The sequence below is a fragment of the Salvelinus alpinus genome, chromosome 23, assembly GCF_045679555.1.
Source record: "Salvelinus alpinus chromosome 23, SLU_Salpinus.1, whole genome shotgun sequence".
Classification (NCBI taxonomy): domain Eukaryota; kingdom Metazoa; phylum Chordata; class Actinopteri; order Salmoniformes; family Salmonidae; genus Salvelinus; species Salvelinus alpinus.
In genome coordinates, this window is record NC_092108.1 from 49,869,121 (window position 1) to 49,885,152 (window position 16,032).

General features: G+C 44.7%; 1 protein-coding gene across 2 annotated transcripts; it reads right to left on the reverse strand.

Annotated features, from left to right (window-relative positions):
* Positions 1-17: 17 nt before the first annotated feature.
* Positions 18-6,199, reverse strand: LOC139551214 (phakinin-like). Of its 2 annotated transcripts, none has more exons than XM_071362687.1 (8): positions 5,622-6,199; positions 4,133-4,215; positions 3,815-3,971; positions 3,200-3,361; positions 2,670-2,795; positions 2,084-2,319; positions 1,600-1,682; positions 18-232 (listed from the first exon to the last, which is right to left on the reverse strand). In XM_071362687.1, exons 1-8 carry the CDS (start codon positions 6,066-6,068, stop codon positions 210-212), a joined length of 1,317 nt encoding a protein of 438 aa, XP_071218788.1. In that variant the 5' UTR covers positions 6,069-6,199; the 3' UTR covers positions 18-209. The 2 variants fall into 2 exon arrangements, with proteins under 2 accessions (XP_071218788.1, XP_071218787.1); XM_071362686.1 differs by having other exon boundaries at positions 2,670-2,798; positions 5,622-6,198.
* Between the last annotated feature and the right edge of the window lie 9,833 nt (positions 6,200-16,032).

Below are 16,032 nucleotides of genomic sequence, written 5' to 3' on the forward strand. Positions count from 1 at the left end.
ACCAGATGCTTTCTTGCAGAGGTTTCAATTTTATTACACTCTTTAGTAAGAACATGGTCTCTGAAGGAAACTGCACAGATACCTTAGAGATCAACGGTGTGAGAGCTTCATGTTCATTGGTGTTATTCCAAACCCAAGGATAGTCGATCATAACTTGAACTCCAACATTAAGAAGTGGCCTAGTCCCCAAATGGTCCTCAGTCTTTCCACTAGTAACTAGATGTGTTGGAACCTGATAAGACAAAAAATGCATAATAAGTAGTTCGTTATACCGGAATAGTATCGGACCCCAGTAAGACTAGCTGTCACCATTGGAGTCGGCTATTGCAGACCCTAATAAATCAAATCAAGTATAAAGGACTTGAACAATGTTTAATAAAGATATATAATTTACAAATAGTATGAAGAAAGGCGAGAATGTGTTTCTGCACTTGCAGAAATTATTTCCGTCCTCAATGAACCAACAACCTACTAGTATGGTGGACCAGGAGTGACAAAAAAAATTAAAATAAATGTGAACATAAACCAATGATTAAATTAAATTAGAAGTAATTGACTATTAATGCGTTAATAATGCACTTATAAATGAATAAACAAATAACAAAACATTTGAAAACTGATGAGGAAATATATACATTGATTTCTATACATTTTCATTATTCATGTATACATTTTCTATAAGATTTTGTCACTCCCGGTCCTCCATAATTACAAGCAACCTAACAACAACTTACTCCTACTGGTTTCTACAAGGGTGACTAGCACTTGGAAGATGCTCCCAAAAACAGGGAACATCACACATCGCTCACATGCCAGTCAGCTTTCACATGCAGGTGTGTGAAATGTTTGAGGAAATCAAGATCATTGTCATCTGTGTGTGGATATGCTTTAGGAAGAGATACACAGGTAACTGCCAAAATAAAGGAAACACCAACATAATGTGTTTTAATAGGGCGTTGGGCCACAACGAGCCGTCAGAGCCCCAAGAACAGCTTCAATGCACCCTGGCATAGAGTCTACAAGCCTGGAACTCTATAGCAAGGATTCGACACCATTCTTCCATTAGAAATTCCATAATTTGGTGTTTTGTTGATGGTGGTAGGAAACGTTGTCTCAGGCGCCGCTCCAGAATCTGCCATAAGTGTTCAATTTTGTTGAGATCTGGTGACTGAGACACACACACCCTTTACACCCCCTATGCTCCTTTGACACCCCTCTTTCAAAGTCACTGAGATCTCTTCTGCGAGCCAAAATAATGGGCAACTGGACACCCTAAGCACGATGGGATGCTTTAATTGCTTAATCAACTCAGGAACCACACCTGTGTGGAAGCACCTGCTTTCAATATACTTTCTATCCTTCATTTACTCAAGTGTTTTCTTTATTTTTAAGTGTTTTTATTATTTTTTCTTGGCAGTTACCTGTATATGTCAATATTCTAAACAATCAGGCTGTTCTCCCTGAAGAATGCTTCACATTCAGAAAAAAGTTTTTAATAAATTGTTCAATTGAACTTGCCACCACAATAGAGGTATTTTAATATCATGAAGAGGGCCTTGCTCCTCCTCGGTTTTTGAACGGGACTGTAGTAGACTTTACCTTGAGGTGCTGGGCCGCCGCGGGGCTCCGAATGGGGAGGAAGGGGAGTTTGTCTCCCCTTAGGCTCTGATGCACCTGTGCACCTGTTGAGAGGAACATCGTGTCAAAGGAGGTCATGCAATCTCACCCATTGGAGTATATTGCGTGCAGTTCGCCTTGAGATCCAGTGCTTGACTCGAGCAGGATTTCACCAGAGCTGAGTACCGGCACCTAAAATGTTCTACTGCTTGAGCTCCTGTTCCTCTTATAGAATATTAGCTCACCTAAATATAAACAGTACCGGCTCCCAAAATGAGTACTGGAACCTATTTCAGTCCAAGCCAAGCACTGTTACTATAATAGCATAAACAGAAAACAAGTTTACAACCATAAAAGTATATCATTAAGAAGTCATGTGTAAATGGTATTTTGCCTGCTGGGCTATTAATCTTCTTTTTTGATATTGCCTTTGCCTCAGAGGTTATCTCTGAAGTTAGCTACTCACATCGAGGGGTGGTAGCGGCTCTCCTCCCCATCCAAGATGCCGTGGTAGGTGCCGATCTCCAGCTCCAGGCGCATTTTGTTGCCTAGCAACGTCTCATAGTCACGGCGTTGCTGTTCAATGTCGCCGCGGACGTCGCCCAGCTCTGACTCCAGCTTGCCAATGACGGATCCCAAATTCTGCAGCTCGATGTCATGCCAATGCTTGGCATCGTTCAGGGAGTTCTCCAGACCGCGCTTCTGTTGGAGCAAGTTGACACAGTTGATGCAGTTGACACCTACGAAACACACACACACACACACACACACACACACACACACACACACACACACACACACACACACACACACACACACACACACACACACACACACACACACACACACACACACACACACACACACACACACACACACACACACACACTTTGTGTTTCATTCGTTCCATTCCAACCATTCCAATTAGCCCGTCCTTCCTATTTCTACCTCCACCATTCTCCACTGACATACACACTATTGGTGGTGTTGGGCTGTCCCCAAAAACGTTGCCCTATATAGGGACATTGTAGAGGTGACGGCACAATACATACCAGTGCTCTGATGGACTCGGTTTCGGCCTGCAGACTCTGGATTTTACAACCAGCGTCGTTATACTCCGTCTTCAGACTCTCCAGCTCCTCCTCCTCATGACTCAGCTTACTGCCCACACTCTCCTCCTGCTGAACACACACACACACACACACACACACACACACACACACACACACACACACACACACACACACACACACACACACACACACACACACACACACACACACACACACACACACACACACACACACACACACACACACACACACACACACACAGCCGTCAAGCTATGTCAAAGAGCAGGTGTATTCCTGCTAAATAAACTTGATTTGATATTCCGTTTGTTTTGACTGGCCCCTAGTAGACACAATAAACCTCAAGCTGACCTCATAATAGATAAACAACTAACGACAAATGTAAATACATTTCAACTACACATTGATCTATCAAAAGTAAATATTGATTTCTCCCCTTTTTACTGAGATGTTAAAGGTTGTAAGTATGTGGAACTACAGTATGAACTTACCTTGTATTCCAGGTAGGCATCAGTCTCGGCACGGTTCTTCTCGATGACTCTTTCCCAGTGGGAGCGGATGTAGGCCAGTATCTGGTCCAGATTGGTCTCAATGGGAGCGTCCGGCTCGTCCACCTCACGGCCTGCCATCTGGTTGTAGAGCACCCTCACGTCCTGGAGGGAGCAGAAGAACACCTGGGAAAAGGGCCTTTGTTCCACCCCAACACTAATACACCGGATTCATATAATCAATACGATCCTAATCATCTGATTTCAAATAACAACCAGCTGGATGAGGTGTGGGCTTTCAATCTGGGTTGGAGGTGAATGCTTGTCAGTGGACAAACCCCACAAGAAAGGAATCCTATGGAAATGCTAGTAGTTAGGGTTTCATATGTGCTCCATTTATTTCTATTTTGGGTAAATAAACTAAACGAATACACAAGAACTGTCTTGGGGATTCAACTAAGTGAGAAATTGTATTTTGTTAGATTGTATGTTGATGGGAATATCCCTTTCTCTAATATCCCCCTCTAAAAACACGACAAGGAACCCTATGACAAAGTTAGCGGTTTGCTGGTAATCTGTTTTTTCCAGGATGTGCTCCATCCTTCATGCTTGACTCACCTCCTCGTGGTTGCGGGCCAGGTCTCGGAGCTCAGCCCTCATGCTGTCCATCTGGCTCTCCAGGTCTGACTTGGTCAGGTTGGCGTCGTCAATCACCTTGTACAGAGAGCTGATCTCCTCCTCCACCGCTTTCCTGAAGGGCTGCTCATTCTCATAGCTACAGGATGGAGAGAAAGTGAATCTCAAAAGTCAAGGTGTTCTTCTCCATGCTCTTCTCAATTCCCCAGGTTCTGACATTTTGGGAAGGAGGAGAGAGGAGGTGAGGAGAGAGGATGTGAGGATGTGAGGAGAGAGGACACGAGGAGAGTGTATGCTCACCGGTCCTTGAAGTCCTCAGCGTTGGCCTGCACATTCTCTGTCTGCAGCATTAGCCTGGCATTGTCAAGGATGGACTCACTAACCTGTGGGGGAGATTTTGCAATATGTCAGTCTGTCCACTAGGGTGCAACAGATGCTCTGAAGTCCAATTTAGGATGAATTTTTCGATAAATGGGTATTCTGCATGCAGGTATAATGCTCTATGACTTGTTAAAAGCATGTATGTGCCTTTACAATGTCTTATTATAAGGCTTATGGTATGTTAAGTCTGGACTCAAAATAGCTGTTATTAAGTGAGGATCATTATGAGATGATAATAAGACCAGACATTATAAGCAGTGGTGTAGTGGAGGGTAAACGCAGGTAGACCACATTTACACAACATTGTTATTTTGCACGAGCGTTTACCCACCTATCGTTGTAAACAGCATACAGGGAGTGTTACTTTATACACCGCGAAAGGTGGTCAGCTTTTACCCACCTATTTTGTTTACTCACTACATCACTGATTATATGGGGGTCATGCATGCCTGTGCCAAGTCTTGGAGTGCATTGTAATGGCATCACAATGCATTGCACCTCATCTATGGAAGACTGCTATACTTCAACATCATTTCTTAATTGGAAATCCAGCCGCCATCAGACTCCCTCCCAAGACTGGCTGGCTCCAGAGGTTACGTGGGTCTCCACAGAGTCCGGAAGATTGGATTTATTTATTGTGCAGGCCACTTTGAGGCTTGACTCTCTGGTCTCGAAGGGTCCGTTTGGGACTTTGAGGAGGAATGTGGTGATGTTTTGATTGAGGTGTAATTTTATTTGTCACTTTTGAATTTGATTTGTTGTAATGTGTCATTGTAACTGTATAGTATTGTATTGAGGCTGATCATGTTGATGTATTGTTCCCAGGGCAGCCTTATAAATGAGACCCTGGTGTTAATGGGTTTCCCCTGGTTAAATAAAGGAAAACAAATTAAAATATGCTAACAGTCTCACAGTGCAATAAACAATTGAGGATCATGAACACTGCTTCAAAGTTAGACTCCCCATTCCAAAACTGTCACTTTTAAATGAACGCACTATCCAGCGCAAATCCCGCCACAATCTCCAGCTCCAATCACCCACTCAATCAGTGCTTCAACCTACTCCCATCTGGTCGGAGGAACAGAACAGCAAAATGCTGCACTGCCGCATCGGCAGGAGCTTTCTTATCTTCATTCTAGGACTTGTGAACAATTCAACCACTCCCTCTCTTATTTACCTGTACCCAGTCCTTCTCTACCCCTCTCCTCCCGTTCTTTCTCTTACCCTCCTTATCCGTCTGTACCCTCTACCCATCATACTCAACTCCCTCCTCCCTCTCCCTATTCCTGTAGAAGTCCTCCTAGTTCTTCTTTACCCCTCTCCTCCCTGCGCTGCCTTTCTCCCCCTCACCTATCTGTATCCTCTCTACCCATCATCCTCAACTACCTCCTTCTCTCCCCTTCCTTACCTGCCTGTAGACGTCCTCCCAGTCCTGTCTGAGGGGACCCCAGGCTCCGGCACTGGACGCCTTACGATCCAGGCAGTGTCTGATCTGCTCCTCCAGCTGCTGGTTGAGCAGCTCCAGGGCGTGCACCTTGTCCCTGTACTCCATCAGGCAGCCGTTAAGGCTCTCAGCACCCCCGGGGTGCTGCCTGCCACCAGCCCCAGCCCCACGTGGCATAACAGGCACAGCCGTGCTCCTCAGCCCCTGCAGGAACACACTGCTGATGCCCAGGGCACGCCGCGACACGCGTGTGCCCAGACTGGAGGTGCCGCCCGTGGGGGCTGTCCCCACAAAGACGCCCCGGGGGGCTGTGGTGATGCACGCGGTGCCAGCCCTGGTGCTGGCGCTACCCGGGCGCTCTGCAGCGGAGGGCTGGCCCAAGAAGGAGGATCGACGTCTTGGCAGAGGCATGGCCCTTGTTCTTGGAGAATGTGGGTATGAGACGAGAGAATGCGGGAGCGTGTGCGTGTCAGAAGAAGGCTAGTCACCATGCATAGACATCATTGAGTGGCTTGAGAATCTGTTTGGTGGCCTGTGGTGTCAAACAGCCGGTGTCCCTGGGCGCATGGCTCTTTATTGCGGCCTGGGCTTCTGGAAAGCAGAGGGGCTTATTGTTCCCTTGTGGTGTTTGTGTTGTCATTGTGACAGTGGCCTGGTTCAGGTTGGTTTATTGGGGCTCTTTGTGTGTGGGTGCTGGTTGTTTTTTTTTGGTTGACTCAGCATTGGAGCCCTCTCAGGAAAACTCCATTGAGCGCTGGCTTGCTCAGCCTATCCCCATGCACAAACTGCCACCGGTGCGTCATCTGACTAGACAAAATCTGACTGGAGATGCTTCTACCTCCTCTTTTTGTATGTGTGCATGAGTGAGTGAGTTTGTGTGTGTGTGTGTGTGCGTGCGTGAATTTATATGTGAGAACTTAATAAATCAGGTCATGCATCAGTGTAAAGAGTATGCCCAATGGCTGTAAACATTTACATTTACATTTAAGTCATTTAGCAGACGCTCTTATCCAGAGCGACTTACAAATTGGTGCATTCACCTTATGATATCCAGTGGAACAACCACTTTACAATAGTGCATCTAACTCTTTTAAGGGGGGGGGGTTAGAAGGATTACTTTATCCTATCCTAGGTATTCCTTAAAGAGGTGGGGTTTCAGGTGTCTCCGGAAGGTGGTGATTGACTCCGCTGACCTGGCGTCGTGAGGGAGTTTGTTCCACCATTGGGGTGCCAGAGCAGCGAACAGTTTTGACTGGGCTGAGCGGGAACTGTACTTCCTCAGAGGTAGGGAGGCGAGCAGGCCAGAGGTGGATGAACGCAGTGCCCTTGTTTGGGTGTAGGGCCTGATCAGAGCCTGAAGGTACGGAGGTGCCGTTCCCCTCACAGCTCCGTAGGCAAGCACCATGGTCTTGTAGCGGATGCGAGCTTCAACTGGAAGCCAGTGGAGAGAGCGGAGGAGCGGGGTGACGTGAGAGAACTTGGGAAAGTTGAACACCAGACGGGCTGCGGCGTTCTGGATGAGTTGTAGGGGTTTAATGGCACAGGCAGGGAGCCCAGCCAACAGCGAGTTGCAGTAATCCAGACGGGAGATGACAAGTGCCTGGATTAGGACCTGCGCCGCTTCCTGCGTGAGGCAGGGTCGTACTCTGCGAATGTTGTAGAGCATGAACCTACAGGAACGGGTCACCGCCTTGATGTTAGTTGAGAACGACAGGGTGTTGTCCAGGATCACGCCAAGGTTCTTAGCACTCTGGGAGGAGGACACAATGGAGTTGTCAACCGTGATGGCGAGATCATGGAACGGGCAGTCCTTCCCCGGGAGGAAGAGCAGCTCCGTCTTGCCGAGGTTCAGCTTGAGGTGGTGATCCGTCATCCACACTGATATGTCTGCCAGACATGCAGAGATGCGATTCACCACCTGGTTATCAGAGGGGGGAAAGGAGAAGATTAATTGTGTGTCGTCTGCATAGCAATGATAGGAGAGACCATGTGAGGATATGACAGAGCCAAGTGACTTGGTGTATAGCGAGAATAGGAGAGGGCCTAGAACAGAGCCCTGGGGGACACCAGTGGTGAGAGCACGTGGTGCGGAGACAGATTCTCGCCACGCCACCTGGTAGGAGCGACCTGTCAGGTAGGACGCAATCCAAGCGTGGGCCGCGCCGGAGATGCCCAGCTCGGAGAGGGTGGAGAGGAGGATCTGATGGTTCACAGTATCAAAGGCAGCCGATAGGTCTAGAAGGATGAGAGCAGAGGAGAGAGAGTTAGCTTTAGCAGTGCGGAGCGCCTCCGTGACACAGAGAAGAGCAGTCTCAGTTGAATGACTAGTCTTGAAACCTGACTGATTTGGATCAAGAAGGTCATTCTGAGAGAGATAGCAGGAGAGCTGGCCAAGGACGGCACGTTCAAGAGTTTTGGAGAGAAAAGAAAGAAGGGATACTGGTCTGTAGTTGTTGACATCGGAGGGATCGAGTGTAGGTTTTTTCAGAAGGGGTGCAACTCTCGCTCTCTTGAAGACGGAAGGGACGTAGCCAGCGGTCAAGGATGAGTTGATGAGCGAGGTGAGGTAAGGGAGAAGGTCTCCGGAAATGGTCTGGAGAAGAGAGGAGGGGATAGGGTCAAGCGGGCAGGTTGTTGGGCGGCCGGCCGTCACAAGACGCGAGATTTCATCTGGAGAGAGAGGGGAGAAAGAGGTCAAAGCACAGGGTAGGGCAGTGTGAGCAGAACCAGCGGTGTCGTTTGACTTAGCAAACGAGGATCGGATGTCGTCGACCTTCTTTTCAAAATGGTTGACGAAGTCATCAGCAGAGAGGGAGGAGGGGGGAGGAGGGGGAGGAGGATTCAGGAGGGAGGAGAAGGTGGCAAAGAGCTTCCTAGGGTTAGAGGCAGATGCTTGGAATTTAGAGTGGTAGAAATTGGCTTTAGCAGCAGAGACAGAAGAGGAGAATGTAGAGAGGAGGGAGTGAAAGGATGCCAGGTCCGCAGGGAGGCGAGTTTTCCTCCATTTCCGCTCGGCTGCCCGGAGCCCTGTTCTGTAAACATGAAAGACTGGAGAAGGGGCCAGAAGAATGTTCAGTATGGCCTGTTTTTTAAAGTCCAAAGTTGGGATATGTTTGATCAAAATACAGTCAATGAAGGCCCAAGGTTTTATTAAATAATTGTTCTATATTTTAAATATAAATGTTGTTCTAATTTCTATTTTCAATAATATTTCAATGATATTCTGAGAGCCTGATTATATTCTTATTTTCAATGATATTCGGATTTAATCTCTTCAGTTTGTGTTGGAAAGGGTTAAAACTGATGAGAGAAAATGATCGAATCAGGATTTTGCTTATTGGTGATGTGATGGTGATGTTGGCTATCTAAGCTCATGTGTAGCAACACATCACTGGGTCCAACGGTTGTCTCACACTGAACTGTTCATGTGCAGGCCGTCAAATTAAAGGCACTTCTTCGATATAAAGTAGTTTTTGACCAAAATGAAAACGTGTCAGTTTGTCACCTTCACAAGGTTGGAGTAATATCATGACCAACTACTTAAGACATTGGCTCAAATCTAGGTCGTGCCTTTCGATTTCGAGAGAATTAACAACTAAGGAATATTTGTTCATATGTCTCATTGACTTCTCAAACCCAAAACCCCGACCTGGTCTGCTTCTGCTTCCTGGGAAGTCTTGTGATGTTGCGCCTCTGGGTTTAGAAACTCAGTAGATACATCTATAGATAACTCACTACTGACTAGGCAGGGGTAGGCAACCCTGTTCCTGGAGTGCTGCAGGTACTGCAGGATTTTATTCCAACTAGGCACCACACCTGACCAACTGAGCTAACTGATCAGGTCAATGATTGCCTAAATTCAAAACACCTGGTCTTCCAGGTCGGTTAAATCAAAAACATGAAGTGCCTGCGGCACTCCAGGACCAGGGTTGCCTACCTCTGGGCTAGGCCCTCAGAAGTTTGATAGAAGGCTGTCTTTCAACTGTATTAGAGCAGACAGTGGAATCAACCAATCACATTTTGACTTATAATCATTTTTACATAAACATATGGAAACTGCTGCCTTCACGAAGGCCAACAGATCACTGCTGAATAGCGAGCAGTAGTTTTCCCACGGACTAAGATAGTTCGTTTTTGTTGTAGGATAGTGTGCGGCGGCTGCAATAGCTGCAGGTGTTATCAAAGAAGATGTTGATGCTCATTTATTATCTTTGCCCTTTTCAAGATGAACTTTCAACAAGAAGTTACGTTTCAAATGATCATCATCTGGTGAGTGGAAATGTTCTTTTTTTATTGCAACTCACTTGCGGTTGTTAGCTATCACTTTGAAAAAAATGTGTTCCGTGTGTGAAACATTGTTGCATTTAAACTTTGTTCACTGGTTATTTTTTGTGCTGAATGTAATGAAGATGTTTGCAATGGGAAGTACAGTATAAGGAGGACCAGAGTACTCCAAATGAAATATATATATATATATATATATATAAATTAATATATAAATTAATAAATAACTAAATACCACATACTCAAGATAAAAATACATAAATAATTAATTAATAAATACATCATTAAATATAAATGATTCAAGAATAGGTGCTGCATTATTATGAAATCTTTTTTCATAATGTCACTTTTCAAAATAATGTTACCATATTTTATTTCATAATACATTGTATTTCCCAATGGGGTTTTTTCATCAGAACATTTATCATTTTATAATGGCGCTTTGTCACATGATGTATTTCCATAGAGGAAGAGGAAGAGAGAGGCCCAACTCTGCGGAAAATGTGTCTCCCTCCAGCAGGTGGCGTTTTTTCGTTGTTTTGCCCACCAAGCAAGGAGTTTTTGTTTGGAGGTCAATGAGAGGTTCAGTAATGGATTACAATAATAAGATGTATCCACCAATCCAAAGAAAGGATAGGCGGGAGCTAGACAGCAAAGAAAGGATAGGTGGGCGCTAGACAGCCCGACATGCCGCTTTGTGGACAATGACTCCCATTGTTAGGTATGGCGAGACGTGTCTGGTCAGTATATCCATAATCTTTGGGATTTCCAAATTTCATGGCCTTTTTCATTTCATGGCCATAATCGCAAGGGATATGCCAATCAATGCAAGTGGGCGTGGTCAAGTAGGTAATTGGTTCAAAGCCCTTGAACAAGATTGTTAGGCAAAAGTGGTGGCTAAAGTCAAAGAGATTGCTGAAGTCGAGCGTGTGAGGGGGAGCAATGGTGGAAGCAGAAGCAATGCGTTGATTCTGTTGGCACGAGTGAAGATAGAGGAAATGAGTGGAATACTGTAACGTTTAAGAATGGAGCTAATAGGGCTAAAGTTGTAAATCAAGATAAGCAGCGATATGATAACGCCTCATTCCTTGTTGGGGTGCAATTCGTGAGCGAGGATGTTTTTGGGGAAACCTGTTTGCGGTCACAAAGATGGTGAAGGATGTATTGGGAGAAGTGGAGTCAGTCAGAGTGGCCAGGAGTGGTGTGATGTGGATGTCATGTGTGTCAAAAGAACAAAAGGAGAAAGCACTGTGGATGTACATATTATCGACACATGAAGTGGAATGCTACGATTGTCGGAGTAGAGCACTGATGAAAGGTGTCATATCTGGCTTCTCAATGGATATTGAGGCTTTATGGATTAAGATGAACATGCCAGGAATGGTTGATTCACATTGCTTAGCCCACACTGTTAATGGAAAGGAGGAAAGCCTTTTTGTATTATTGATGCTTGATTTAGAATTTCTCCTAACCCATGTAAAGCTGGTATATATAAGATATATGGTGCAAGCTTATGTACAAAAGCCACAAAAAGAAGTTTGGCCACGTGTCAAAGTGTTTGCAAACAAAATATAATTGTTGAAGAGTCTGAGGATGCACAGCGTTGCAATTGTGATGGGAATCACATTGCAGAGTTCCCCGACTGCGTGTAGAAGGATGATTTTCTTGCATTTATTGCACAGGTGATTTATTGTTCAGAGCTAACAAAACCAAAAAAATCGAAGAACCTGGAAATCATTGTGAAAGCGGCTAAAAGAATCTCGGCTCTCTAGGATTTCACTGCTGAAACATTGCAGGGAATACTATTTGAAGATGCTTCACCCTCTGTGTAGGGATCCGAGTACATTTGACTAAGTGAAGGAGTATATTGACTTTTGTTTAGTTTTTTTTAGAATAATATGAGTTGGTTTTATTTATTTGTTTTCGTTAAAGTATCTGTTTTTGCCACACCCAATATGTGGTGCACCTTTTTGGATGTAGTCCGCCAATAAACGCTTAAAGAAGAAGAAGTCGAGCTTGTAACAGTATGCATTCTCGCGTTGCCCTGTTTTTGATATAGCTACTTTGCTTAACAATGGATGAAACCACAAGTCTATAGTTTCTCCGTGAAGCCGCCAATCGTTTGGAGAATTCTGCACCAAACACTCCATATGTTGGAGAAATACCGAAAACATCCCTGGATGTTTATAGACCGAAAATGCTGCAGGTTTGGAGCAGCACATGGAGGTGTGAGTGTGTGTGTGTCTGTCTCCTCAACTTCTGCTGTCCTCATCTTTTACTGTTTGCTGTCACATAATTTGCCCACTTGTTAGATGCTGTACACATTGCTTGCTAGCAAACATCCTCACCATTTGATGTATCATAGTAGCAGGCTAACAGGAGGCAGCAGCCATCTAAATGATCAGACCGAAACATGCAAGGAGAAGGGATGGCGTGAGGGAGTGGATGGTGAAATATATCTTCCCTCTCCAATCAGAGCAGCAGGATCAGCATACAACCCCCCTTTCTCTTTACAGACAGGCAAATTAGCTAGTTGAGCTATTTAGACCATGTAGCACCTTGCACTTGATTTAAAGTTGCACGTTGGAACCCGAACATTTCTTTTTTCCAATTACGGATAGTAACAAAAAAAATACTCTGATCATAATCGTATCAGGAAAATCTCGGCACACCCCTACATAGAGATATGGCATACCTAGCTCTGCCCTAACTGTCAGGTCAAGTTCAACAGGGTGAAGTAATCGATTGTGAATGATTATACAATCAGTGACTAAAGATTACACACCTGGGCTGATTGACATATGAGGGATATATACACTGCTCAAAAAAATAAAGGGAACACTTAAACAACACAATGTAACTCCAAGTCAATCACACTTCTGTGAAATCAAACTGTCCACTTAGGAAGCAACACTGATTGACAATAAATTTCACATGCTGTTGTGCAAATGGAATAGACAAAAGGTGGAAATTATAGGCAATTAGCAAGACACCCCCAATAAAGGAATGGTACTGCAGGTGGTGACCACAGACCACTTCTCAGTTCCTATGCTTCCTGGCTGATGTTTTGGTCACTTTTGAATGCTGGCGGTGCTTTCACTCTAGTGGTAGCATGAGACGGAGTCTACAACCCACACAAGTGGCTCAGGTAGTGCAGCTCATCCAGTATGGCACATCAATGCGAGCTGTGGCAAGAAGGTTTGCTGTGTCTGTCAGCGTAGTGTCCAGAGCATGGAGGCGCTACCAGGAGACAGGCCAGTACATCAGGAGACGTGGAGGAGGCCGTAGGAGGGCAACAACCCAGCAGAAGGACCGCTACCTCCGCCTTTGTGCAAGGAGGATTAGGAGGAGCACTGCCAGAGCCCTGCAAAATGACCTCCAGCAGGCCACAAATGTGCATGTGTCTGCTCAAACGGTCAGAAACAGACTCCATGAGGGTGGTATGAGGGCCCGACGTCCACAGGTGGGGGTTGTGCTTACAGCCCAACACCGTGCAGGACGTTTGGCATTTGCCAGAGAACACCAAGATTGGCAAATTCACCACTGGCGCCCTGTGCTCTTCACAGATGAAAGCAGGTTCACACGCACATGTGACAGACGTGACAGAGTCTGGAGACGCCATGGAGAACGTTCTGCTGCCTGCAACATCCTCCAGCATGACCGGTTTGGCGGTGGGTCAGTCATGGTGTGGGGTGGGATTTCTTTGGGGGGCCGCACAGCCCTCCATGTGCTCGCCAGAGGTAGCCTGACTGCCATTAGGTACCAAGATGAGATCCTCAGACCCCTTGTGAGACCATATGCTGGTGCGGTTGGCCCTGGGTTCTTTCTAATGCAAGACAATGCTAGACCTCATGTGGCTGGAGTGTGTCAGCAGTTCCTGCAAGAGGAAGGCATTGATGCTATGGACTGGCCCGCCCGTTCCCCAGACCTGAATCCAATTGAGCACATCTGGGACAACATGTCTCGCTCCATCCACCAACGCCACGTTGCACCACAGACTGTCCAGGAGTTGGCGGATGCTTTAGTCCAGGTCTGGGAGGAGATCCCTCAGGAGACCATCCGCCACCTCATCAGGAGCATGCACTTGTTTTAAGGACATTACATCAAAGTTGGATCAGCCTGTAGTGTGGTTTTCCACTTTAATTTTGAGTGTGACTCCAAATCCAGACCTCCATGGGTTGATAAATTTGATTTCCATTGATCATTTTTGTGTGATTTTGTAGTCAGCACATTCAACTATGTAAAGAAAAAAGTATTTAATAAGAATGTGCAGTGTATATCCCTTGCGAGTGGCCATGAAATGAAAAATACAATGAAATCGGAAATATATTATGAAATGAAAAAACCATTGGGAAATACAATGTATTATAATGAAATTAAATATGGTAACATTATTGTGAAAGTGACATTGTGAAAAAGATTTCAAATAATGTGGTACTTATTCTTAAAGTATTTTAAAATAATATATTTAATGATTTATTCATTTATTTACTTCATTTTGAGTACTTTGGTCGTCCATAGAATGAATGGTTCTGTTTTGGTATTCTTACGATTGGGACCTACTGCCTTATTATGTCTGAGTGAACGGGCTGCTTATTCTTTAACATCATGCTGACTGGTGTTTTTCTATCAAAAGTGCACTCTCCTACATGGAGTGCATAGGTATTACGGTCGCTGTCCTTCCAGCATCACAAGCCTGTCAAACTCACGTCCTTTGATGTGTCACTGTTGTCGCTTTTGGGGATATTGTGACAGTGGTGGCGTTAGGCTGCCATAGGTTGTTGTTGCTGGTAACGTTAGTGCGGGTGCTGTCTCTGTTGTTCTTAATTTTTGAGTTTGGTATAACGTTTTGGACGATTTTTTCTCCCACTGAAGGCCTAGGTCAAATAGCCATGGTTCGTCACTGATATTTTCAAGGATCATTTTCTCACCTTTTAAAAGAAGTGTTAAAGAATTATATTATTAAAGAAGTGTTGAATACCTGTGTTAAATTTAAACTCATGTCCTGAATTAACTGAGTTCAAACTGAAATGATCACCCTGGAGATATCGGAGCATGACGTCTGTCTTTGAAAGTGGTCCTCTTCTTTGCCACAGAAACATACCAGGTTGTTAAGCTAGTACTTCAAATCAAATCCAATGTTATTTGTCATATGCACCGAATACAACAGGTGTAGACCTTACTATGAAAGGCTTACTTACAAGCCCTTAACCAACAATGCAATTCAAGAAATAACCAACAATGCAATTCAAGAAATAGTTAAGAAAATATTTACTAAAAAAACTAAAGTAAACAATAAAATAAAAAGAACACAATGAATATCAATAATGAGGCTATATACTTTCAAATCTTCATGTGTTTTTCTGTAGAAGGCTTTACCAACCTTGTGGGGAACAAAGGCCATGTGATAATGTCATGCAGCACGCAGGACCATAGACAGCAGGTTGAATACCAGAGACAATAGAGAGTCACCACTTACCATTCATGAATTCTCTCCGGTGTGAGTGAGTCGAATGGACAATTATGCAACATCACGCATACCAGACAAGCAAATGCGCATTAGAGTTGGTGTCAAAAGAAGAGACTGGACCATCGGAATCAGGCGAAGTGTGTTTCAGCTCAATGATCAAAACAGACAGCCATAAAGCTCAAAAATGTTATGGAAATGTCATGTTGTGCTGTTCGGTGACAGAATAGTCATATCATCTGGATTGAATCAGGATTTTGAGCACTAGTAGAGGGATGAGATATTTGCTGATCAAATACTTTTGTAATGCTTTTTAAAGGAGCCTGGATTCCCAATCTGGACAATTATGTACTTTTGTATTTATTTCATTTTATTGAAAGGACAGTAGTAAGGTAGATAGGGAGACAGTATAGCGAGGCACAGACAGAGTGGTCGAGGCGGCTCATCGCCGTTGCCAGGGATTATGTGATCCGGAATCAGGGGCTCTGACCGATACACCAGATTTTGGCAAATTATTTTTAATCAGATCAACTTGCCGTAGACACTTTGAATCCATAATTTAATCAACGGAAAGAAGCAACTCTATGCTCAAAAGGTGGATACATCAACGCAACTAATGTCAGA

What these genes read in the sequence shown, in the direction of transcription:
- LOC139551214 (XM_071362686.1), bottom strand. Translation starts at nt 6,068, where the DNA reads ATGCCTCTGCCAAGACGTCGATCCTCCTTCTTGGGCCAGCCCTCCGCT. An exon ending in GGGAGGACGTCTACAGGCAG is followed by an intron (nt 4,216 to 5,621) that starts GTAAGGAAGGGG and finishes TCTCCCCCACAG; the next exon opens with GTTAGTGAGTCCATCCTTGA. An exon ending in CCGAGTCCATCAGAGCACTG is followed by an intron (nt 2,320 to 2,669) that starts GTATGTATTGTG and finishes TTGCTCCAACAG; the next exon opens with AAGCGCGGTCTGGAGAACTC.